At 44.4% G+C, this 23900-nt stretch overlaps 1 protein-coding gene across 3 annotated transcripts in view; it reads left to right on the top strand.

Moving 5' to 3' along the window:
- The window catches only part of utrn (utrophin), a 126976-nt gene extending 110860 nt beyond the window's left edge, over positions 1–16116 (top strand). For 2 of the 3 annotated variants that reach the window (XM_037450244.2, XM_037450243.2), the window contains 9 exons: positions 1748–1786; positions 2292–2357; positions 4033–4098; positions 8759–8920; positions 10320–10545; positions 12770–12845; positions 12959–13042; positions 13975–14000; positions 14801–16111. In XM_037450244.2, coding sequence (XP_037306141.2) covers positions 1748–1786; positions 2292–2357; positions 4033–4098; positions 8759–8920; positions 10320–10545; positions 12770–12845; positions 12959–13042; positions 13975–14000; positions 14801–14809 — 754 coding nt within the window. In that variant the 3' untranslated portion in view covers positions 14810–16111. Of the gene's footprint in view, positions 1–1747; positions 1787–2291; positions 2358–4032; positions 4099–8758; positions 8921–10319; positions 10546–12769; positions 12846–12958; positions 13043–13974; positions 14001–14800 lie in introns of all 3 variants that reach the window. The other variant, XM_037450241.2, reaches the window with a different exon arrangement.
- The last annotated feature ends 7784 nt before the right edge of the window (positions 16117–23900 follow it).

The following is a 23900-nucleotide window of genomic DNA, read 5'->3' as shown; positions in this document are numbered from 1 at the left end:
GCTGGGCTTTGTGGCAGCATACAGCTCCACGTTAAACACATCTTCTCCTCTCGGCCCTTAAGCGCGTTCTGACAGACAGACAGAGGCGTCAGCATCTCCCATTGCCCTTTATCCCGACAGAGGAAGAGGAGGACAAGTCGAACAGAGGGAAGCAGTGTTAACTGTGACAGAGCAACGAGTACAATGACCAACTATCCGAATTGTTATGAAACCTTTCAGGACTTTCAAATGGTTATGAAACTGTCTGTTTAATTTGAGTCCTTGATGAGATCTTAAGTAAAAAAGATTGGCTATTTTTTACAGTTATTTTTGATTCTGATCCTTACACCTCATTGTCATTGAAAATCAAACCTTTGTTCTTGGGGGAAATAAAAATGAAGCTACTGATCATAGGTTGACTAATGGTGATCTGCAGTCAGACTTTTCTCACAATAGCAGTGGAAGGTAAATGTGACCAGAGGTCTGTTCTGCTCCCTCCTCGCTGCACTTTATCCGGTACAAACCTCCCATTAAACACCACCTTTACAGCAGCCACATTTGTCAGGCAGCAAATACTCCCAGAGACTCCCGAGCTGATGGGATTTCTCCCCCTCCCTCCCTTTCCTTTGGTCATTTTTCCTTCATTCTTCTTTTCGTCTTATTTCTTCTCCTTCTCGGTTACGGCAGCTTGTGTTTCTGCCTTCACTTCGCTGCCGAAAAAAATGAGCAGACGGACTTTGCTCCTGAGCGACGAGGTCGGAGGGGCAGGAATGCCGCACCAACCTCTCAGCATACTTGTCTCAGTCTGCCTCTTCGTCTGAATCCCCCGCTACGTTGGAAATTTGCCTCGCAGCTACAGAAGTGGGACTACACTAGCATCCCCGCTGTGAGAAACGTACCCACCGAGACACACGCATCCTTTTAAATTTCCCTGCTTTAATACAGGAACAAAAGCACGAGGCAAAAATATGGCAACCTCAACCTTATCTTACCAATTTCTATCAAGCTTCCTCTGTGTAAACGATTCATATCTTCCTTTAGAGCCCCATTGGCTTACAAACAACAAGTAATGCTCTTCGTCTCTAGCTGCAATGATCATGGACTAAACCAGGACTTCAAGACGCACGCCTCCAGCATCCTGGCTTTTGACATTTTGCTTCCCAAATCTCTAATTAATTCCAGCTTCATCGACTGAGTTCTCATGCCCTGAACAGTTTTTTGTTTTACAACATTATATACCCAACAGCGAATTAACAACAAAACTGATTATTATGTCTTTTGCTAGGATTTTATTTCAGTAAATCCATCTTGAAATAAATGACAAAAGGGCGTGAATATGGGCCATATCGTCCTGCATGCACATATTGATTAAAAAAAACTTTACTTTATAATGTAGTATAAATGAAATATATGTTACTGTAGCAAAGCCAAGTGGCTCAATCTGTTATTCTTCTGCACGATCTTTTACAAAAAAACACACGCACACACACCTGGGTACATTACTGAGTCCACATGCACATCTCGTGCTTTGTGGCTGTGTCACCAGTACGTGGGGGGGCTCAATCATAACCACATGTGGTGTGTGTACCTGTGACTGTTTCCCATGTCCGCGCTCCGTGTGGAGTCCACCCGTTCACATGTTGGACGGACATTTCCTTCCACTTCTTCCTCCACCTGCTGTGTTTTGGACCCTGAAATGTGTTGTGGTACCTAAACTCCCCCTTCCCCTCCCTCCCTCCCTCCCTTCCTCCCTCCGATTCTCTTGCAGTCCCGTCACCCTCATCAGCATGTGTCCCGAGCAGTACGAGTGAGTATCTACGCCACCAGCGACAACGCCTCGTCTCCGGACCGGAATGCCTTTTAACGACACCTTGTTTGCTCCCTTCTCTCCTCACTCACCTCCCCCTCAAGTCCTCAATCCAACTAGGCCATGAATGCGCTGCATGCTGCCTGCCCGCTCACTTGTCTGCATGGTCGAACATGCCGACTAAAAGCTCACCCACTTCCCTTCCTTGGCGTCACCCACTCCCCTCTAAAGCATTCGGTCTCTCATCCCAGCGGCGGCTGGCCAAAAACCATGCAGCCGCATCGTAGATCATCCCGCTCTCCTATTGCTCTCTCTAGGATCATCACATTTGTTTTCTAGGTGATGTTGTGAGGGGCCATTAGAGTCTGAGAGAGTGTGTGTGTGTGTGTGTGTGCGTGTGTGCGTGCGCGAGTGAGTTGGCATGTGCCTGTGAATCGCTGTGTGTTAACGAGGTTGTGTGAGCATGCAGAATCTCATTCATCTCCATCGCTCCATTCATTTCCAGGCTGTCCCAGTCACCCCAGCTCTCACATGATGACACGCACTCCCGGATAGAGCAGTATGCCAGCAGGTACGCATCGCTTTCGCCAGTCGTCATCTCATCATCTCAGATGCCACAAACCCACACACAGAAAGACCTGCTCACTGCATGTAGATGTAGCTCATTTAAAAGGGTCCATTAAGGGTTGAGTAATCCACTCTTGTAGGACCAAGTAAGTATAATGTAGTATAATGGTTTAAGAAAAACAATTTAAGAATTTGTTGTTTACTGTCGACTGGAAAGCTTCCAGACAATCGTACAGAGGATGTTGGATGTCTTTATTAGTTGCCCCTGAGCTTCTTGAGGAAATGTTCGCTATTTATCATCATTACACTGTAATGTGACCAAAGCACGTTCTACCGATCTACGCTCCAGTATTTACCAAAGAACATTTTTTTGCATGTTTAGGGAATATGGACTGCTTTTTATTTATGAGACATTACTCCAACAGAAAGAAGGAGAAAGCAAGTTTACTACAAAAAATAAGAACTCTGAGATCTCTTTCACCACCTAATTACATGCAAATGAGAGAAGCAAAAACAGGTTCTCTAGTTTGCCCTCAGACACACAACATCTGAACACCATTTGTATCTCTCTCATGGCAGGAGTCTGTAGTAACACATCCCCTCCAAATGTTGTGGAACTTTAAAAATAGGACCTTTAAAGTCAGCCTGATCTTTCTATTGTGCGCACACACACACGCACACACACACACACACACAGACATATTTTGTTATGGCTACTACCATGTTTCAGTAGACTATTGCATTATTTCTGGTCAGTGAAGATAGAAAACCATAATGTGCGCTTCATATGTCTTGTCTCTATCATGTGGTGATCTAAGACGTTAAATGTCAAAGTGAGTGAAGTCGGGCAGGCGCTCGAACCCTGGGGGCTGTTTTCAGCCTCCTCCTTCGAACGATCCTGCTGTGCAGGTCCCATTCGTGCACACAGTGTGCGACCGGCACTTAAATATCGCCAACATCAGCAAACTGAAAAATGGATGTGTCACGTCCGGCGTTGAGATAAGTGGGTATTAGGATTCAAAATGGTCACGAACCCCACCTTGCCTCTTGAATGAATCTCTAATCCGTCCAACACTTATCTTCTCTGAATGGCACCGTGGTTACTTTTGCCGAAACGGAGCCAGTCGTCCTTCCTCCGAAAGGCTTCAATGATGAAGGCTCCTCTGATGCTGCCCTGTAACCTTTCATTGGTCACACGCCATTAACCTTCACTCAGTGCTTCTGCTTGCATTGTTTTATCAGCAATGACACAGACAGGGGCCTCGTGAAATTACTATTTCCCCTGAAATATAGACACCGACATTGAAGATTATGGCGTAGCTCATAGATTTGCATGGAAAAATGCACACGGTGATGAGGTTTCACCCCGGGCAGAATAACTTTTAAGTAGCTCTCTCTCTCTGTGCATATTCTGCCCCCGATCAATTTCATCCTGAAGTTTAGTGTGCGGCCCGTGTTCTTAATCCTCCTCTCTGCTACATTCGGCATATAGAAATACAGGCTTAGATCTGAGGAACGGGCCTCACTAGCAAGGCTGCTCCGTCTGCAAAGGTCTCCAAACGTATACAACACTAGAACTGCTGTGGTGTTGACATCCACATGTGTTGATGCGGTTGCTCTGCCTTTTTGACGAGGCGATGACCACGTTTGATGTCTTTAATTTGGGTTTTCCTCCTCAGGTTGGCCCAGATGGAGCGATCCAACGGCTCGCTGCCCACCGACAGCAGCTCCGCCACAGGCAGCATGTAAGTCACCACTGATCATTTCTATCGTGGGTTTGTTTCTTTGTTTCCTTCAATTGAACTTTTTTCCCTTTTAAAATGCTGCACACGATCATACATTTTCATCTGGTTTAATATGACACAGTACACAAGCACCTGATCAAATCTGCACCCAGATGACTAATAACAATAACTACATTTGATGGAGGATGTTTGTTTATATCAGGCCAGCCCAAAATATTGCTATCCCCACTTACAGTCTATTAAAACCAGACAGAGAAATTAATAGGTGGCTTCCAGCAATGCTGAAAAGAGAGAGAGAGAGAGAGAGAGAGAGCAAAATAAGGGTGGATTGAGGGGTAAAACAGACAATGGGACATGGTTGAATTCAGTGCAAAGGTCTGGGCTTTTGTGAAAATGTAATGCATTAAGCCTGGAACACGCCAAGCCGACGCCGACCAACTAGTGGCGACGTGAGCAGACGGCAGAACCGGCTCACGTCGGCAGCGTCTGGGTCCAAAGTTGCGCCGTCACACCGAGCCGATTCTCAACACCCGACGGCCAAGTAGCACGTCCGTTCTGCGCCTGCCGTTTTTTGGCTGAGCGGCCAATCAGAATGATCAGAAGGCCCGACTGACCGACAAGCCTCGACGCCGATTCAACATGTCGACTCGGCCGTAACAAAGCCCACGGGGACCGACTTCGGCCGACGGTGCGGAACACACTGAGGAGATTTAGTCTGCCCGAGCGTCGGCTTGGTGTTTTCCAGGCTTTAGAGCCAACAATGACAACTGAGAGTGATTGGTTTTGGGATGTCAGATAACGATCAGTCATCTTTGATCAGAGGAGATGAGGACGTGGCCAAGAAGAAATCACAAAAAGGGGGAGGAGGGCTTCTGAGGTGATTCCTCCCTTTTCCTGAGTGAGATCCCTATCGGGGGAATGAGCTCCGTAGGTCCAAACGCCCTCTGAACTCATGGCTGCGCTAATATGTGCGTTCAAACCGAAACACACATACAGGCACGCGCTTTTCTCTCTGTGCTCGTATTTGGAGGGAATTCCTTTCCTTTCTGGTTGCCTGCTTTGATGAGACACTTGTAGATCTTTTCCAGATCAGGGATCATCCTCATAATTTTAGAAATTAGCTCTAAATTAGCCAGAATTTATGCTTGAAAATAAAGCCGTTACAGAGAAAGCTCACTCTCAACAATCCCAGGTAGCACAAAGCCCAAAATATACTTCCAAATAGTTGTAAGGTGTAAAGTGTGCCCCTGTAGAGAGAAGCAGTTCCCCCGCATGTAAAGGAAAGTAAAAACAAGTTTCTTCTCAAAACGGAGTACTACAGCACAACAGAGAAACGGCCCGTGGGAGGAGGGATAAAAGCCTACAAGAGATGGAGTGAAGGAGAAATGAAGCATCAGGCTTCGTTCTGCTGTCGGTTGCGTCCCCCGCTGACGTGCCGGTGTTGTGTGGACCACAGCTCCATCCACTCCACCCTCCTCCATCCCTGCCATGCCCCCCCCCCCCCTAAAGAAAAGTCTTTGCTTTTCAACTGATTAATACAACGTGGAATGGAAAGACAAAATGTGGTGGTGAGCACGAGGTGGATTCATGTTCCAGCTTTTGTAATGTGGCACAAACACATTATTTCCACTCCTCCTCAATCTTTTGTGCTTTGTTCTCTCTGGCTTATTTAAGAGAGGATGCCATTATTATTCTTTTCTTTGGCAGCTCCAAAATAACACTGATACACACACACACACACACACACACACACACGTGTAGAGCACTGATGACGTCTAATGGCTTCAACAGCAGAGCGAAAAAACACCACCAGGACACATTTAGAACATAATGGTGGTTCTTGTGCCTTCACGGACTCTTTCCCCTCAGTCTCACCCATGGAGGCTTTTTATTCAACTTTACTGCAAAACAACCTCAACTTAATAACTAGACAAGATTTATTGTTCATCCAGCACACAGCTTTGCCAAGAATGGCTTATCAGTGTGTGCGTACTTCATGTGTTACATTTCAGGAGAAATAAACATCATTTTTTATCTATTGTGAAATTTTTATGCAACGCAAATACACATTTGGTTATTTTAATACATAAAATGAATAACAAGGCTCTGAATTAAAAAAAAAAAAAACACAGAGGCCCAGGACTCGTTATGCACTTTCATATTTTGTAACTTTTCGTAACAGTGCTCAACACAAATTACAAAAAAAACCCCAGTTACATCCAATTACTCTGTTGTAGGTTATTATTTGTGGGTTGAGTGCAGGATAATTAACATATTGAAATGTGCACCTGCCTAAACAATGTTGATCTTCAGAAAGAAAATCAATTTTCATCATCACAGCCCGCTTGATTTCTAATAATTTGCTCTTTTTCTTAGAAAATATTCTTTACCGCCTACAGCTGATTTCCCCCCAGCTTGTTTGTCTATTACACCATCTGATCATGTGTGCGTGTGTGTTTTCGTGTGAAGGACACACACACACATAAGCAAAGAAATGATCTTGGTGCTTGGCGCGATAGTAGAAGGTGTCTTCTTGACAGTGTTGGCGCTTATGAAAACATGCAGAGTGCAACATGGATGACTGCGTTTGCCAATTACATGCGTGTTTGGCTTTTGGCTTGTTCTCTGTGATCGCTCCCAGCCTGCAAACACTGAGCTGCCAGCTTTGCACTGATATCAATAATTAAATGTAAAAGTGTGTGTATGTGAGAAAGCTCTAGAGATTCTGTGTGTGTGTGTGCGTGTGCATGCGCACACTAGGTGGTTTCAGTGATTGAATGCTTGTCCTGTATTGCTTTTAACTTAAAGGGAATTGTGAATTACAAAGTCAATGTTGCCCATTTCCTCTGACCTCGAGCGGAAGCACAGTGTTGTCCTCGACAAGACTCTCCTCTTTGCTTTATTGTTTGGTTATTTGTAAAATACACGAAACATTTTCACTTTACTGTGATGGGTCCCAAAAATGTGAAAGTCCCACATGGAGGAAGGTTTAAAGTAAAATGTACTTCAATGAGTTGTATAGAACGTTTAATTTGTGTGTCTTTCATCATTTGTGCCTCTCAGTTCAGTAAAATATTGAACATCGACAGAAATTGTGGACTCCCTCAACTTATGCTCCAAATCACATAAGAACCTTAGGCTGGTTAACAAATTTTCAAAAAGTTCCCCTCGGGATTCTGTTCCTTTCATGTAAAAAGAGGTGAAAGCAGCATCCTGTGTACCTCTCATGTCCATCCGTTCAGCCCAATCCTGGGTCCTGAAATAGTGTAATCTTCTCATCCTGAATCGTTTTGCAAACCCCCGTTGATTGTTTCGTCTGGTGAAATTCAGCGGGGCGTCTTGTGTAAAAACCTGAGACATTTCAGTTTGCAGGCCCGCCCTCCATATCGCATTCGATTAACTTACTCATTATAGCCGGGGATTATGCACTCTTTTTATGGCCTGGGCTCGATAAGACTCTGAACCGACTTCATAGCGAGTCGAGACTCCCTGCCTGGACGTCACTGACTGAGCTGCGGCTTTGGTTACGTTGTCGGTTAGTTTGTCGGTGTTTTTCGTTGCAGCCGTGTTATGATATAATCCGTTACATGTGGTCACAACAGACAAATCCCAGGTTTAAATACTTTCTTTACACAAGCAGGCCATGAGTCATATATATTCATTTTAATGTTGCATAACCGCAGCCTCAGCGCTGCCGGATATTTAGAGACGCTGGAACCACAAACATAACGACTAAAATAGAGTCGCCACCTGATGGGAAACCACACGTCGAGTCACCATGCGACTCAACTTTCTCACACAAACTTTATTTATTTCCGGCTGTCAAACCGACGCCGAAAATTAAAGTCTCTCCAGCGATGGAAAGGATTATTAAATAACAGTCTGCCATGTTGTTGTGTTGTTGTTGTGTGACTGTCAGGCGTAAGTCGTCAAGGCTCAAGGTTGTTTTCACAATGACGGTGACAGCTGGGCTCCAGCTAGACCTGCCAGCCCCTTTCAGATCACCGAGATAGCACACAAAGAGATTGACTGACACACACACACACACAACAGCAGCCATTTCTCCTTCTCTGCCTCCATATCTTTCCGTCTGTCTGCCAGGCTTCGGCTCTGCTCCCTCCTTTATTCCCGGTATCCGATGGGAGGGACTCGCACATCCGTGTTCCACCGAGTATTGTGGAAACTTACGCCGTAGCAGACGCACAATAGCTGCAGATCTCACACATCACGGCAGCACAGCCTTTTGTTTGGATTAGGTTCAGAAGATTTTTATAATCAAACGCTGTAGGCTGCGGGTCAATTTACACACGTTGTAATCAGTAAGATCCATGGATTCATCACAGATTTCGGTTTACTGTTTTTTTTTTTACCCGAGACAGCAGAAACAGGAATAAAATCTTATATCATTGATGTTTGTAGAGCCTTATTCTGCTACACGGTCATTTCTAGGCTTCCATTTGTGACTTCTGTTTCCGTTCTGTTTTCCAAACAGAAGGATTTGCATGAATTGATTCATCATAATATTTGTAAAGTGCAAAACACCGTTTTTTCCGGCACGTCGTTGCAAAAAGAAAACTGAACAGGAAACTGAGCTGACCGGCAGGGACGAGATGTCTCTGCTCATGCATCACCCCATAAGTCCTGTCCCTCACCTCCACAGGGACGACGAGCATGCCCTGATCCTGCAGTACTGTCAGACGCTGGGGGGGGAGGGCTCCCCAAGGAGTCAGCCCCAGAGCCCGGCACAGATCCTGCAGGCCGTGGAGAGGGAAGAGCGAGGGGAGCTGGAGCGCATCATCGTTCGCCTCGAGGAGGAGCAGAGGTAAGGCCGCAGAGATGAGCACACCGGTGAGGAAAGGAGTCGCTCGAGACTCAAATTAGATACGGAAAGTATAACCGTAGAGTGTGGGAAAGAATGTTTTATGGAACGTGACATTTTTCAAAGGCAATTGTTTGAGCGCACAACACAAAGACATCCAGGCACTTCCCGCGCCTCGAGTCCGTCTCGCACGCCAGGTCCTTCGCCGCTTTGATTGCTAAATGGCGGCGGGCCCGGGGGCTGCAGACGGAGCCGCTCCACCACCTACTGTTGCGGTGGTGCTTCTGCACAGCCAGTGGCTCGGCTGCAGTGATTTAACACTGATTGCTGCCACATACGGGCACCCTGAGGAACAGAGAGGAGAGCTTTGCTGCCCGGCTCAGGAAGTGAAGCACAGCGGCTTATGGTTCCGCTCTGAGAGAGCGGGCGTGAGGCGGGAGTCGTGCCAGAGATTTGGCGCACGTGAAGGGGGAGGAGGGGGGAGGGGGGTCGGTGTGTTTGTGTATCAAGAAGCAGAAAGCCGAGGTAAGGAGATTTTTCAAAGCTCAGTTAATAATAAAGTTTTTTTTTTAGTAGTTTGGGACAATTATTTTTCTTAGCCGCGGCATGAACGAAAGGCAAAGATATCTAATAATAACATAAAAGACACGCTCTGAGGAACAGTCCTGTGATCTATTTATACAGAGCTCCATGGAATACAACACACGTTGTACTGCCAGTGTAAAATAATAATAAGATGGACCCTTAAAAAGGATGAGGATACGTGTTGCTATATATACTGTATTTACAAATACACTGTGCATGAACACATATATATGGATTCTTGTTTATTCATACTTCATATGGTAAATAAATGCCAATACATGCACAGATGCTACATACTAAAAAGACAATGATACATACACTGACCCCTTTGTCCATCAAGTAAAGTGCTCGAACATGTTTAAAAATACAGGACAGCTATGTCGTTCTCCTTTGTACTTTATGTGGTTGAATAATGACTACAAGCTCTTCCTCGACCCTGAGATGGATGACGAATATTGAAATAAACACCGGAAACAGGTTTATAAGGATCACAATGCAAATCAGCTCTTGGACTTGAATTGCATCCTTCAGTACTGTACTTTTTACTCCATTATCTTTATCTAGTATCTGGAGTTAATGGTTAATTTACAGAGGATTTTATGTACAAAACAACTATCCATCAGTGCTCGAAATCAACTTCAAATCAAAGTGCTCTACATTAATAGACATTAACGCATCAGTAGTAATAATCCAATCATAATAACGGTACGATTTGTCACATTGCTCATATTACCTCCTTTACTTGAGTTAAATTTAGAATGCTTCCTGTATAATCCCAACACATTTTGACCTTCTGGGTGTGACTCTTGTTTACCAGGGGCCTACAGAAGGAGTACGAGCAGCTAAAGGAGCAGCACGGCCAGCGAGGGGCCCCCGCTGGAAGCCCCTGGGACTCCGAGGGCCCCGATGAAGCCGATCTTCTAGCCGAGGCCAAACTTCTGCGACAGCACAAGGGCCGGCTGGAGGCCCGCATGCACATCCTGGAGGAACACAATAAGCAGCTGGAGTCGCAGCTCCATCGCCTCCGACAGCTGCTGCACCAGGTGACGGGACACTTACACGTCGGGTAGTTTACCACAGGTTTACGGCTGAGAGGAGGCCCGGGGGGGGGGGGAGGGTCCAAGGCTCGTACATCACGCAGGCCGTGAGTCCTCAGGATAGTTGTTTCTAATGGATTTGAACTGCAGCTGCGAAGAGGCCGTTAACAGAGAGAGTGGTTGTTCTTTCTGCTGGTTAGCAGACAGAAAACCACGTCACTAACTGTTCTCTAATGGAAGAGGACTTAATCACAGTTACGTGATACTACAGTGAGTCGGTAGCATTTGTAACCTGTAATTATGTGTTTGGTATCTGACATTTGAAAGTACTGCTGGACAAGTAATGTTTTTTCACTATAGTGAAAGCTTGCTTATCTTAGTAGCTGATGAGTTTGTCTTTATTGGAGGCTGTTTGTTTGTCTTAAGTCTATTGTTAGAGCAATAATCACAGTTCACAGACTCACTCACACCAGCTTCTAGTGCCACAAAATAGGGGGGAAAAAGCCAATACAAAATGTCCTTTAAAAAGTAGCGAGATCCTTTCAGAGTAATTTAAATAAATCCTAATTGTGTTCTACTCCCATTAACCTCCACAAAGATTTGTATGCAAACATGCAGTCTCACTTCATTTTTAGTTTTTGTGTAACAAAACACTCAGATGAAATCCTAATCACATGATTTCCATTCCAGCCAGCAGTCCAGCATTTGTTTACAGTCCTCCTATCAATACCTTTCAGATTTGTTTATGCCCGCACTAATTGCTCGCTGAGGTTTGGTTGTTTGTGCAAAGGGAGAAAGGCTCCGTCCTCAAGCCAACAAATCAGATCGAGCCTGTATTGGCTCCGTGGTGGCCGCAGAGCTGTGGAGGCACAGTAATAACTCTTAACAAATATGGCCAGAGGAAGGCAGCTGACGTGACTCTGCAGATTTTTAATGGATGAAGATTAACAATTTGACAATAAAAAGATGCACCCGCCCTTCACCATATTGGAGATTTCCCTCCAATATAAATCCTCCTTCATTAAAAGTGTCAAGCAGTGTCAACGCGCAAATTCTGTTTTTTTCCTCAACAAATATCATCACCTCTTGTGCGTTCTTGTGCGTTGTGCCTTCCAACTGATTAAAAAAAACACAAATATTTATTGAAGAGACGCTCACCTGAAATCACTAAAACACCCCCACACTGAATGAGAACTTTTCTGACGTTTGAGTGCCCCAGGTCCCGATGATATGTCAACAAGTCTTTCCATCATCCCCGATGCAGAATAATGCACCCAGACAGCCTGATGGCACGCACTAAATCCCCTCTCCTGGAGGCTGACCAAAGCCCTGACCTTAGCTATTCTCAGACGGGCCTCAGGACGCCGCCTGCGCTCGACAGACGTTTCCAACATTTTAGCCTTCGACCAGCGCCTCGGCCCCCCGGGAGATGGAGGAGGAGTAGAAGAGGAAAGGGGGGGGGAGGGGACAGAGGCAACATCGATTTGCAGCTGAAAAGCTGAAGAGAGTGTGGGAGTCTGCCTTAAATGTCGCCAGACATCAAGCCTTTTCTTCTGGGCGTGAAAGCGATTGATCAACTGTCCACAGCGCTTCAGTGACACAATCCCAAAATGTTATTATTAGATAGGAATACAGCTTTGTTATGTCTTTTTTTTTATTTTTTATGGGCAACATAATGTATTTAATGGTTTGAGAAATCGCTTTTGTCAGACGTTGACAAGTGACTACGACTTGAAGCTTAATTTAGAATAATCCTCGGTGAAGCTCTGTCTGCAGTTGGCCCACAGTGGTCTTTTCATTAGTGGCCTCTTGGACCACTGCAGGTTCTCCATAGTCACAGTGCAGACCTCAGCGAATAGAAACGGTGAGGCAGCCCGTCACCCACAGGGGCCCCGACCATGACAACGTGAATAGAAACATTGCTGGATTAGTCTGGGTCATCGGTATTCACCGTCTGCCACCTGGCAGCCGCATTCATGTCACACACATCCGCCCTGTGGATGTGTGCGACACGCATCTTCTCCCTCGGGGGGGAGAGAATGTACGTCATCGCTGTAGAGCACGTGTGAATATGGACGGAGGGATGTCTTGACGGCTGCGTGGTCGAGAGTTAAATTTGAATCGTCCATGTTAGCAGGACTCGTTGCACTCGACACAAGAACAATAATGACGGCTTGATTTTGAAGTTGTCGGGCGGAATAATGCATCATCGTTTCTCTTTCTCTCACAGCCGGAGATGGACTCGAGGGTAAATGGAGTGTCCTCTCTAACCGCGCCAGACGGAGGAGCACTCACTGAGAACTCAGGTGAGAAACTCGAGCTCAAGGAGCCTTGCGTACTCCGACACAAACACACTCCCATTGATCTTGATGTATCAAGATGAGATGTCTAAGAAATGTGTGTGTGTGTGTGTGTTCAGACGAGTTGCTGGAGTCCCACCACAGCAGCTCTGACCTGGCAGATGTGATGGAGCAGATTAACAACTCCTTCCCTGCATGCAGTCGTAAGTGTCTTCCCAGCGCCTGGGGGCAGATTTGTGTTTCGCCACATGGACGCCGCTCAGCGGAAGGAGGCGGCGCTCGTCCCGCCATCTCACATGATGTGTAGCGCACCAGCTATTTGAATGAGACCGAAATACATTTATCCCTCTCTCAATGTGGACAAAAAGTCCCGTGTGACCCAACAGTTGAAAACCCAAATCTGAAGACATATTTGTTAAATAAATAAAAATATCAAAAGTGTGTAGATCTACAACTTGATAATCAAACTCCCCGCTCACAATTCATACAATAGTCTTTTTACTTCAAGGCCTTATGTCGCAGCAGCAGTAAAACCCATCAGCACCAGGAAACCGAGGCCACGGAGAAACGTGTCCTCTTACTGCTTTGGTTGATGCTTTTGTCTCTGTCCTAATTCCTTGAATACAAAAGGTCTTGTCCTGTATTTAAGGCTGGTGTATAGAGTTCATTCATATTAAGGTTTTTTGCACTGCATTCTGGTTCTTACCTCGTGTGTGTTTTTTAATTTATTTTACTAACGTGCTTTTTCAAGCGCATCGATTTTTTTAAAACAGCTTCAAGGTTTTGTTGTGTGCGATATGATCAGGAAAAACACTTCGCAACCCATTCATCTTTACAGCGGGAGGAATATCCCCCCCGAGAATGTTCATTAAATCGAGAAATAAGGAAAAAAAGGGTCTGAAATAGCGAGTCAGAGCTCACTGACTTTAAATTGCATTCAAATTTTAAGAATCAAAACTCCTGTGCGGACATTAGTTAGAAATCCATTCCAATCTGGCAGAGAAGACCGCCGGCATTATGAAACCGTTTGGTTACTGAAGAGCTCCGAGGCGGAGCGTGTGTGTGTGTGTGTGTGCGTTTGCATGTGTGTGTGAATTCAAGTGTTAAACCACTCTTTTGTTCTTGTCTTCCTCAGCTTCAAGCCTCTCCTCGAGACCACAGGTAAGACGAGGCTCCTCCACAACACGCATATAAAGCAGTCTGCTCGTTGGCCCGCGTCAGGCGGCCTGTGAGAAAGACTCATCTAATGGATCTTTGTGGTTCCCCCGGGTCGGTAGACCGACGTGTGTTTGGATGTGAAAGCCGTTCATCAGACTCTGAATGTATTTCAAAAAGTTCTCAGATCTTTTTGTGGTGGCTGTTTTTTTCTTTTCTATTCCATGGTTGTTTGTCTTCAACCTTCAGCATTTTACACCTGTGGCTGAAGTTGATCCGAGTTCTGCTCGACTCTTGTTTAGCCTGCAGTGCACACTTTGTTCCCAGTCCCCTCAGGAGACCAGTGAACCAAACCTCCTACGTCTCCTCATTCTTGAATCATCCTTTTCTCTTTTCTTGTTCATTGTCCTTGGCAAAAAACGTGCAACACACTTTCTGTTGGTTTTCACACAAAGCCATGGTTGGATAGGTCTGAGTGTCTAATTCCACTCACAAGACAGCGATGTTTTTGAAAATCTCTCCTGCATCCCCCCCCCAACCCCCTCTTCCCCCCTCCACGGCGAGCTCCTAATAGACTGTTACTGGCGTCAGGGACTGCAGCCCATTTACCAGCTTTCAAACTTGATTACTTTGTTCAGACATCTGATATTCCCACACAGAGATGACTGATGAGGAGAAATGAGGCGGGTTTTACTGCTCTACCCCCCCCCCCCCACACACACACACACACACACCTACTGCACCGTTGTGTTTCAGGGGTTCTGATCCGACGAGACGACTCAATGTCTGTGTTCTCTGCTCTGCAGGCGTTGTGAGGACCACGGAGCGAGTTGCGTGGGCAGTAAGGGATGGAGGTTGATGAGTCCGAAAACAAACAACCCCCCCGCCCCACCCCCCCCCCGACACCCCCCCTATTCCGATTCCAAAGACGCACAGGACCAGACAACTTAACGACTTTGACCACCTTGTCTCGTACTATGCAAACTGTACATTTGATGGACTGTACATTGTACCTGGTGGTGATTTGTCTAGTCATGCAGATGACGCTTTGTATAGTAAACAAAAAAAGGATGCTTTTTTTTTCTTTTCTTTTTGTTCAGCAGGTGGTTTGAGATTCGTTCTTTTCAAACTGTTACATGTGTTTTCATTCCAGTGCAGTTCCTTAGTCGATGGTAGCCACAGGTTTCCATGTTTGGGAGCACGCACAGTTCCTGAGTAAAAACATCTAGAGGCTGAAAGGATTTGAGTCTTTGTCCCTTTTCAAGCCTCCGTTTTGCTTTGAAGATGAATCTGGTAGCATGCTCGATGTCAAGTTCCCCTTTAAAGCGTTCATATGGCGGCGTACTTTGTGTCCACGGCGATTTGTTGATGTAAACGTTGCCCCTTCTGTGCCTATACAGTTTGTCAGACTGAGATAAGAGTTAATAAATGAAAGAGGGTTTGTGTATAAAGAGGGAGTTTTTGGAGAATAAAGATTTTAATCTAAAGTAGTTCTGAATTTGGGTTTTTAAGAGGCCCGCTGACATTTAGAAATCTTTTTTTTTCTTTTTCTTTTAAAGATATTTGTCCAGAAATCAGAGGAAAGCCATGATTGCCTTGCTACCTCAGACTCATAGACACAGTTTTTGGTTTTGTGGTATTGAAACTGGTTTACTTGTGATAATCAACAGAACAACCTGGTTTAGCTTCCTAAGCTTTAGCTTGCTGTATTGGTGTACACTGCAACGAGGAGACGCCAAGTTAAAAAAAAATAGAAAATGTATTACTGTACCACAATGGGTCTGTGTCCCGATGAGGCGTTATGACGAGTTTTGCTTCATGTTGGTTTTTCCACTGGCTTACTAGCACTGGTCCCTCACTGCGTCGTGTTGTCGTGCTATGCTATCCTGTAAAACTTGTGAGACTGAACAACACTACTATAACCTCCTCGGACTGTGGACCGATGATGATGATGATGATGATGATGGATTTTTAATGATTCCAATCATGACGGACAGTACCATGGCAGAACTGTGTCGCTTCTCCTGAGGTATGTAAGATAGACCACACTACATGTAATATGGCTACGTTTTACTCTAAATAAAGTTTTTATAACAAGTTTCTTTCCCCTCTGCAATTACTTCACGTAATCGGATTGTTAAGGCCTCTTATAGTAGATTGAGGGTGTAAATATTTAAAGTTAATAAAGATTAATCGCTCCTGCCTCATCGCAGAATTTCATAAACGCTGATTAGAAATTCAATTCCACTACTTGAAGTGTTTTTCACATGCAGCACTTGCACAGCATTTAAAGCTTGTTGTACACCTGCCTCGTTACAGCATCACTATTTATCTCAGGGATTGATGGTGCGGGGAGACGCTGTGTCGTTACACGTTTGCAGTGAACATGCCGAGCTGTTACTAAGAACTGCAAATGAAGGATGAAAGGTAATTAGCCTTTAGTTGCTTCACATTTTCTTTTGATTGAGCAGCGTGTTGCCGCACGCGTCGATAGCTCTTGAAGCCTGCTAAATGTTCCATTAAAGACATTCCGCTTGGTTTACATTGGCGCCTTTCCAATGGCTGTCACTTGTTGCTGGTTATAAATCATTTCTGACTGGGCAAGTCATTTAATCGTGTACAATCAGCTCGTTTTTGCAATCTGTCAAACCTTTTCATATTTCCAGGCGGCAAATTGCCTGAACTCGGGGGGCCGTTATCAGGCCACAAATGAGTCGTCTCCGTCCTTTGACTGCGCGGGAAAGTCCTCGTGGTGAAATCATTTCCTCTGCACTACAGAACGGAGGAAATGGTGATAACTGACACATCAATCCCTTGGATGCTTTCCATATGTTTTTTGTTTTTTTGTGGTGGCTGTGCAAAGTCTCCCCAAATGAAAGCTCTAACTTTTCCACTCCCAGTTTTGTCTTAAAATCCCTCCCTATCAACAATAACGTTGCTCTGGGCTTCCTGAGGTGCTTTAATTAGTCCACCAATCCCCTTTCTGTAATACTATCAGTCTGCTTGTTTGACGAGGAAGTTTCAGTAATAAACTTAAACAAGCGAGAGGTGGAAATTATTGCTCACTGGATCCCGTTTTAGGAAGTAGTGTTATTAATATTAATGTGACAATAAGGCTCTATGTGAACGGAGGATTTGGCTTAATTACCGTAACAGTCTAATGTGCTCGTATGAAACATAGTCAATGCAAGAATGCATGATTTATTAGCCATCTTTCTAAGTATTTTAATCCTGCTCAGACGGAGCTCTCTGGGAATTAACGCATTAAACAGAGGCTCCAGTGAGGTGCAGTCTGCTCGTGAGCAAAGACGAGCCTCCTGCAGCACAGCAGAAAGGAGATCCATCTAGTGGATGTTTTTAATAATGAAACAATAGGCATTTGAGTGGAATTTCTTGTCACTTCAAATGGAGATCGAAGGTCAGGCTCTGCTACACAACAGTGCAGCCATGCGGCGCTGGCACGAATTGCAAAAGCCTGTTGACATAGAAGATACAACAAAACTAACTAATCAGTTCATGTAATGCCAACAAACGCATTTGTATGAACACAAATGAATAATAAGTAGAAAAGTCACACGAAATCTAACTTAACTAAACAAGCAATAGTGCAAAGATTGAACACAACAGTGGAAGGGTAATACAGTAGTGGGAGTTATTATTCCAGAGGTAGAAAGGTGGGCCAGAAGAAGGAAATTGACTCATGTATGAGCTTTTAATCTGAAATTCTACGTAAGAATGTCCTGATATTTTCTCAGTGTGTCCCCATCACACCCAAAGGCAACTAGTCGTTTCCTATTAACGTTCAGCATTTTCTGAATTTAATCTAGCGTACGGTCAGATCGAAATGATACATATATTCTTTATTAATATATTTGATTGATTTAATTCACACGAATTCACGGAATTAATCATAATTTAAAAAGAATCATTCAGTCATTATACTGATTACCGCGTGGGTTTGCTTCTGGCTTGCTTGAACACGGTGTGGATTCCTTTACACGGATTTGTTGAGGCTAGTATTCAAGAGCCACTGCTGTCTGCCTCAGATTGAAGCCGGCCAGACAGCAGGGGCTCTTGTTTGGAGTTGGAAGGTGAGACGAACAACACAGATTTAACTTTGAGGTGTTTAAGACCAGACCAGCTACACTATGCATTCACAAGTAAGTAATGAACTTAAAGTTTGCTCTCTGGAGCCTTTGAAGGACACAGCTTCAAAACCTTTAAGCTTAAAGCAACTTCTGATATTAACACCATGAGTCAATTGTCCCCATTAACTACTTTTTAGTAAAGGTGCCTTCTTTGGCAGTGAAACACGTCGCCTGACCTTCTCTGAGCTCCACATGCAGGAAAACCCACAATATCAAATCAATGCTGGATGCTGCTAGATGCTGCTGGATGGCTATTTTGTTCCCGTTCCGCAGCCATTTTCTCATTCATGCAGGGCGAGCTGGCACGCGGATCCGTTCGACAGCTGTCGGCTTTGATCAGCTTGGCAGGCCGTGCTACCGGTGTCCTGGCGGGTAGCTGCCACTGGCACCAGGCAAAGGGGCACACAGGACGGGGACCAGATGCCGAGGACGGGGAGGGGCAACCTGTCCGCGATGTGGTGCACAGGCAGAACTCCAAGAGAAAGAGCACAAGGCAGGGAACCAAGAGGGGGAAACCAAACAGATCAGACAAATACAACGCACAGTTTTATTTTCGTAATTGCTTTTTACGTGAGCAGTTGAATCTCTGTTGTGCTTGCACAGTGCTCCTCTTGAGATGAACTCGTATCCGAATGAACCTCCCGGCTTTAACAACTACCTCGCAGTGCTTATCTGCTGAGGTTTATTGTCCCCAGTACACTCCCGATCTCCTGAAATGCTGCGTGTGCAAAGTCCGTTAGCGTTAGCACTTTTCTAGCTCTCTCATTGACGATTCATTGTCAGTATCTAACTGCACAGGAGCTTCGACTTGGGGTTTAAACTGTGGATGCTTCACGCAATATATTTAGTGGGTTTGTCCCACATCAGCATTAAATGATATGAACCTGTTATATCAAGTATACTTTCTTAAATCATTTTTATGTACTTCACAATGCACCCGCCGACCCTCTGCTGTTAGTCAGCCCTGCTCAAACTACTTTTTAACCTATTGGTATATTTTTCATTTTTAATCTTCTCTCATTGCTTTCCTATTTTCATATCTTATCCCTTTAGCAGGAGGCCCATCATGATAACTTTGAAATACTGTATTATTGTGATTTTAAGACCATTTGATGAAACTAATTCCTAAGAAAATTCAGGCAACGAGCAACATCACATCTGTCACCTTTATCTCATTTCTACGCAGTCCTTTGCTAACCGTAACCTCCCCTCAGTACACATGCATTGTCACTCCAGACACAAATGGTGGTGTATTGCTGCAGTACACCACCATTTCATCTGCTTTTCTCTCTAAAACATACAATACTGTACCAAGCTTTCAAAGACAGAGTTCTCTACATCTTTTTGTAAAAGGCTCTTTCCAGTGGCCTGGTCAGGGCCAATGACTAATGGAAGGAGATAACCGAAGTCAGAGCAGTGGGAGGTGGGCAGGGAATCAGTCGGTATGGGGCCATTAGCTGCTGACAGGTCATTGACGTTCCTCGCCACGATGTGCAAAGTGCTGCTCCCACAAGGCCAGTACGAACCAATCAGGCCACTTGTAAACACAGGTGCTGAAATGTTCAATTGGCTGAAAGATTGAGCGAAAATATGGAATGGATCTCCGTTTTGACGTGTGGCGATTTTTGAAAATTGAATTTTAACAGCAGTATTCAAAATGTAATGCCGAATGATTTCAGTTGGATCGGCATATTTCCTACTTTGTGTTAGACAGGAAGTCATCAGGTGCCAGGTGTTCACACCTTTACTTTCAGATGACACCGTCTGCCAGAACTTAATCTCATCACACCTCTGGCTGACAGGTTGTGCTCAATGCACAGATTGCAAATTTTCAACTACTCAATTTATGGGGCTCAAAGCCCAGTTGCCGTCAGTATTTCATGAGTACTATCCTGAATTCAGTATCCACCAAGTGAAAGGTTGAATTTAAAATGGGGCACTGAAGACAATTAAGACAATTGGTCCACATTTTGAAAAAAAAACAATTTCTGGTATGGCAGCAGGTGCAATGATTTGAAATAACCTTTGCATAGCGATAGTTGTTTGATATGCAAATGATTTTCTGATGTTTGAAGGAGGCTGAACTTCTGTCATGTTAAATGGTCTCGCAGGTGTTCTGCTTATGCCAACTTTCATCAAATTGCCTGAAAAGAAAAATGGACTGGATTTAATTTCTCTTTAAAAGGAGTTTACTACGTGTACAGCACATTTTAGTTTTACAACACACCTTAAAAAGACATTGCTTATGCACAGGTGGTTAAATTATCAACAGCAATCCATCAACAGTGTGTTGATCGTTAGGGTTCTTATCGTCATTGCATTTTACATTGAGATGAGTGCTTTCCCAGCTCAGCGTTATCTCCAGTATACAGCTAAGATTTAATATAACATTGATCTCCAGTATACAGCTAAGATTTAATATAACATCGATCTCCAGCATACGGCTAATATTTAATATAACATCGATCTCCAGCATACGGCTATATTTACATGTTAAAGTGGAGAAAAGCACACTGCAAATCGAATGAAGAGCACAGAAAGAAAAACAGGAAGGCCAATTGCGACGATTCCGCGGCATCAGAAGAAATAATAACTTTGCTAAAGCCAAAGAAAAAGGAGGACAGGTAAGCAGAGAATCAAGCTGTCAGCTGGTGGCAGCCCCTTCAGATTCAGGTCAGTGTAATTATTTCTATTGTGAATAACTGACTACTGAAAAACTTTTTAATACGGTCTGTAAGATGCCACGGAGGCTGTTTTCTGCGTGTTTCAGCATGACTGAAGGAGCAATGCTTTCAATTATCTGCTTGTGAGTACAGGACCTGTCCATCATCAGCCTTTAGTTGTTTTCATTTGCTCTAATTGGCAATTTTAGCGGTTGCTGCTTAGAAGTGATCCTGACTCTTTGTGCAACCCGAGCTGTTAAGCCTCTTTCTATTCTGCATTTCATGTTGTCCCTCCATTTCCTTCTGCCCGTTCCAATCAGGGACGCTAATTTAGAATTCATTGTTCAGAACGCTCTTTGAAGGATAATTAAGAGACCAGATTTGTGCCTAGCAGGTAGTGGTGCTTTGGTTGAAGTGCTTAGAAAGCCGCGCTGCTGCAACACGTTAAAATACTTCTTTCGTCACCAGCTGCAGTGAATGTGCCAAATTCAATCAGTCGGAGTGCGGTGTGTTCAGCTGTGTGTCTTTATTCAGCAGTTCGTTGAGAACAGCGTCCTGTTTGTATTCTCCAAAATAATAAATACATTTCCCACATTTAGCAATATATTTGACATTGTCCTTCCCATATGCTTGATGTTCAAACCGTCACATTTTCACAGAGAAATGCACACATGGCTTGGTTTCTTCTCACAAAAAAAACACTAAACTAATTTAGCGACTTGTAAACCTTTGAGACCAAGGTCCTTTAAAGAGCCATTTCTTTAAATGGCTCTTTAAAGCCACATTGCACATTACAAAGCCCGACACGCATTTTAAACAATTGCTACGAGCGTGTTAAATTGCGCCTTAAACCTTTGCAGGCAAAACAAGCGCGTCGGCTTTAACAACTGAACCCAACATGCTTTAAGCGTATCGTATACGCTTTACAGAAGTGGGTCAGAAGGCAACTTTTTGTAACATTATCCACGCTGCCCTCACATGAATTCATCTTGTTTGGATCAACATTGTTTAAGTCCATGTACATTGTTACTTCTGTCCCTTTTTTTTGTGCGTAACAGTCTTCAAAATAAAAATCTCACGGCTGCAATTGACATTTTGTGATTGCGCCTCCTCGCTCCCTCCACTCTGCGTTATCCTTGGGTGACATGGATTGTCGGGGAAATAGTCACCCCACTTGTCCCTGTCCTACATCCCTAAATGTTGAAATAAAGCTGAAACCAATCCGGCTTAAGGCTCTCGATACATTTCCTCGTAGCCCCTTTCAGCAGCTGTGGTCTTAACAAAATTAGCTGGGGATCAGGGCTCTGTGTGATGCAGATTGCGTTTGGAAGGCAGGTTATCCTTTCACAGGAATAGGACGGGGATGAAACAACAACTTGTTTTTGTTCCAAAATCCGCAGTTTAACAATTTCAAGCGGTTACTGGCGTCAGCTGACCCAGAGATGCCAGCCTCGTCTCCGCCACACGCTCAGTATTCGGCTGTTGGGGGCCAAGCTAAAGTGCAAAAGTGGAGCAAAAAGGCCAAATATATCAGAAACCGGTTCACTGCTCACTTGTTTACTCCGTGCCCGACTGTGTTGTTTGAGTTCATGCAAACGGCAATGCGGTTGAGTCGGCTGATATGGGGTCTGCTTTGTAGTGCACCTGGAATAGCGTCCGTCTTTCCCGAAGCAGCAAAGAGGCTTGAAGATCCATTTAACACAGGCTCCTGGTGCCAGCGCTCAGCCATAATGAACAGCTTTTCACATTAGGGATCTCACAAAATGACAAATACTGATGGCCAGGAGGTTTTCTTGACATGTTGCCAGACAAAAGTTGGATTAGACACATTCCTTTAACTACAGCTAAGATGTTTTGTTGTCCTTGGTAGCTGGCAGACCAAGACAAAGCATGCGGATAGATTCAATTTGCGCATTAACTGACTCCCAGGGAGAGCATGGATATGGATTTTCTTGGAAAGGTTCTCAGAATTTGATTTTGGCTTTGTAATTAAAATTTCATTAAGTTAAATGAGCATAAAGGTTAATCATCTGATCAATACCCGAAGGTCAGACCCTGTGTACTTTGGACTGTGTGAGATATTAAGTGTGTGCTGGCTGCTCTATCGGCTGTGCACGACATGAAACTACGTTAACATAAGTGTGAGCTGTGACAAGCATATTCGATTAAAGGTCAATTGTTAATTATCACAATGCGAGGAAGAAACAATAGGAGCAGGAAGAGGAAAATGTCAAATGTTTGACCTTTAGACGGCTTGAGAGTGACCTTCAGTGAGGGACTGAGATTGAGATAAATGATAACGGTGCTTCCACTCTACAAACTGCATGCACCTGTGTTTCTGTCTGCATTATGATCCCCACGTGGCTTCTGTGCTTGGGTTTGAAACTAAATAAATGACTGCAGGTGAAAAGGCCTTAGGAGTCTTCTTGGCAAACATCGCAGCAATCACCTAATGGTCCACCATCGTCATAAATGAATCGCTCCTGTTCTCTCCCCATTTGGCTTCGTCCCACCACGCGCAACAATGACATATCTACAGTTAATATTGTGTTCATTCTTCTCGTGCATTTCTTTCATCTCCTGCACTGAGTACTTCACTTCAATTTGTTTGTTGTATCATTTAAGCACTGTCTCATTCTTCCTCTCTCTCGTGCTGCCATTTGCTCCTTTCTTCACCAGGTCTTCATTTTGCCCTCAATGCATGAACAACACACTGAAGAGACGATCAATGTTTCTGTTAAAGGTCATTCTGAAAAGGTGCGAGAATGTGTGAAATACAAGCATGTTACCTCTCCTACTAGGTCCACTCAATCTAAAATCATTAATCAAATATACAAAAGTGGCAGAATTGACAAAATGCGATTCCTTATTAGAGTTCAGATATTATTTGAATGTAAAACAACAATAATTAAATTGTGAAAAGAATTAGGAGATCCAATAGATAGAAGTGTACATTAGAACAACAGCTTGAGATTCTTAGTTTACCACCGTGAGCACGTCCCCCCCCCGTCGGCCCCCACCTGCCGTACTGTTCGGAGCAATAGATTAGTGGAGATGGCGAGTCTGCAGTTTGCTAATCAAGGTTTTCTTTGCAA

This window comes from Pungitius pungitius, chromosome 20 (assembly GCF_949316345.1).
Source record: "Pungitius pungitius chromosome 20, fPunPun2.1, whole genome shotgun sequence".
NCBI classification, from domain to species: Eukaryota; Metazoa; Chordata; class Actinopteri; order Perciformes; family Gasterosteidae; genus Pungitius; species Pungitius pungitius.
This window is presented reverse-complemented; position numbering and strand designations above follow the sequence as displayed.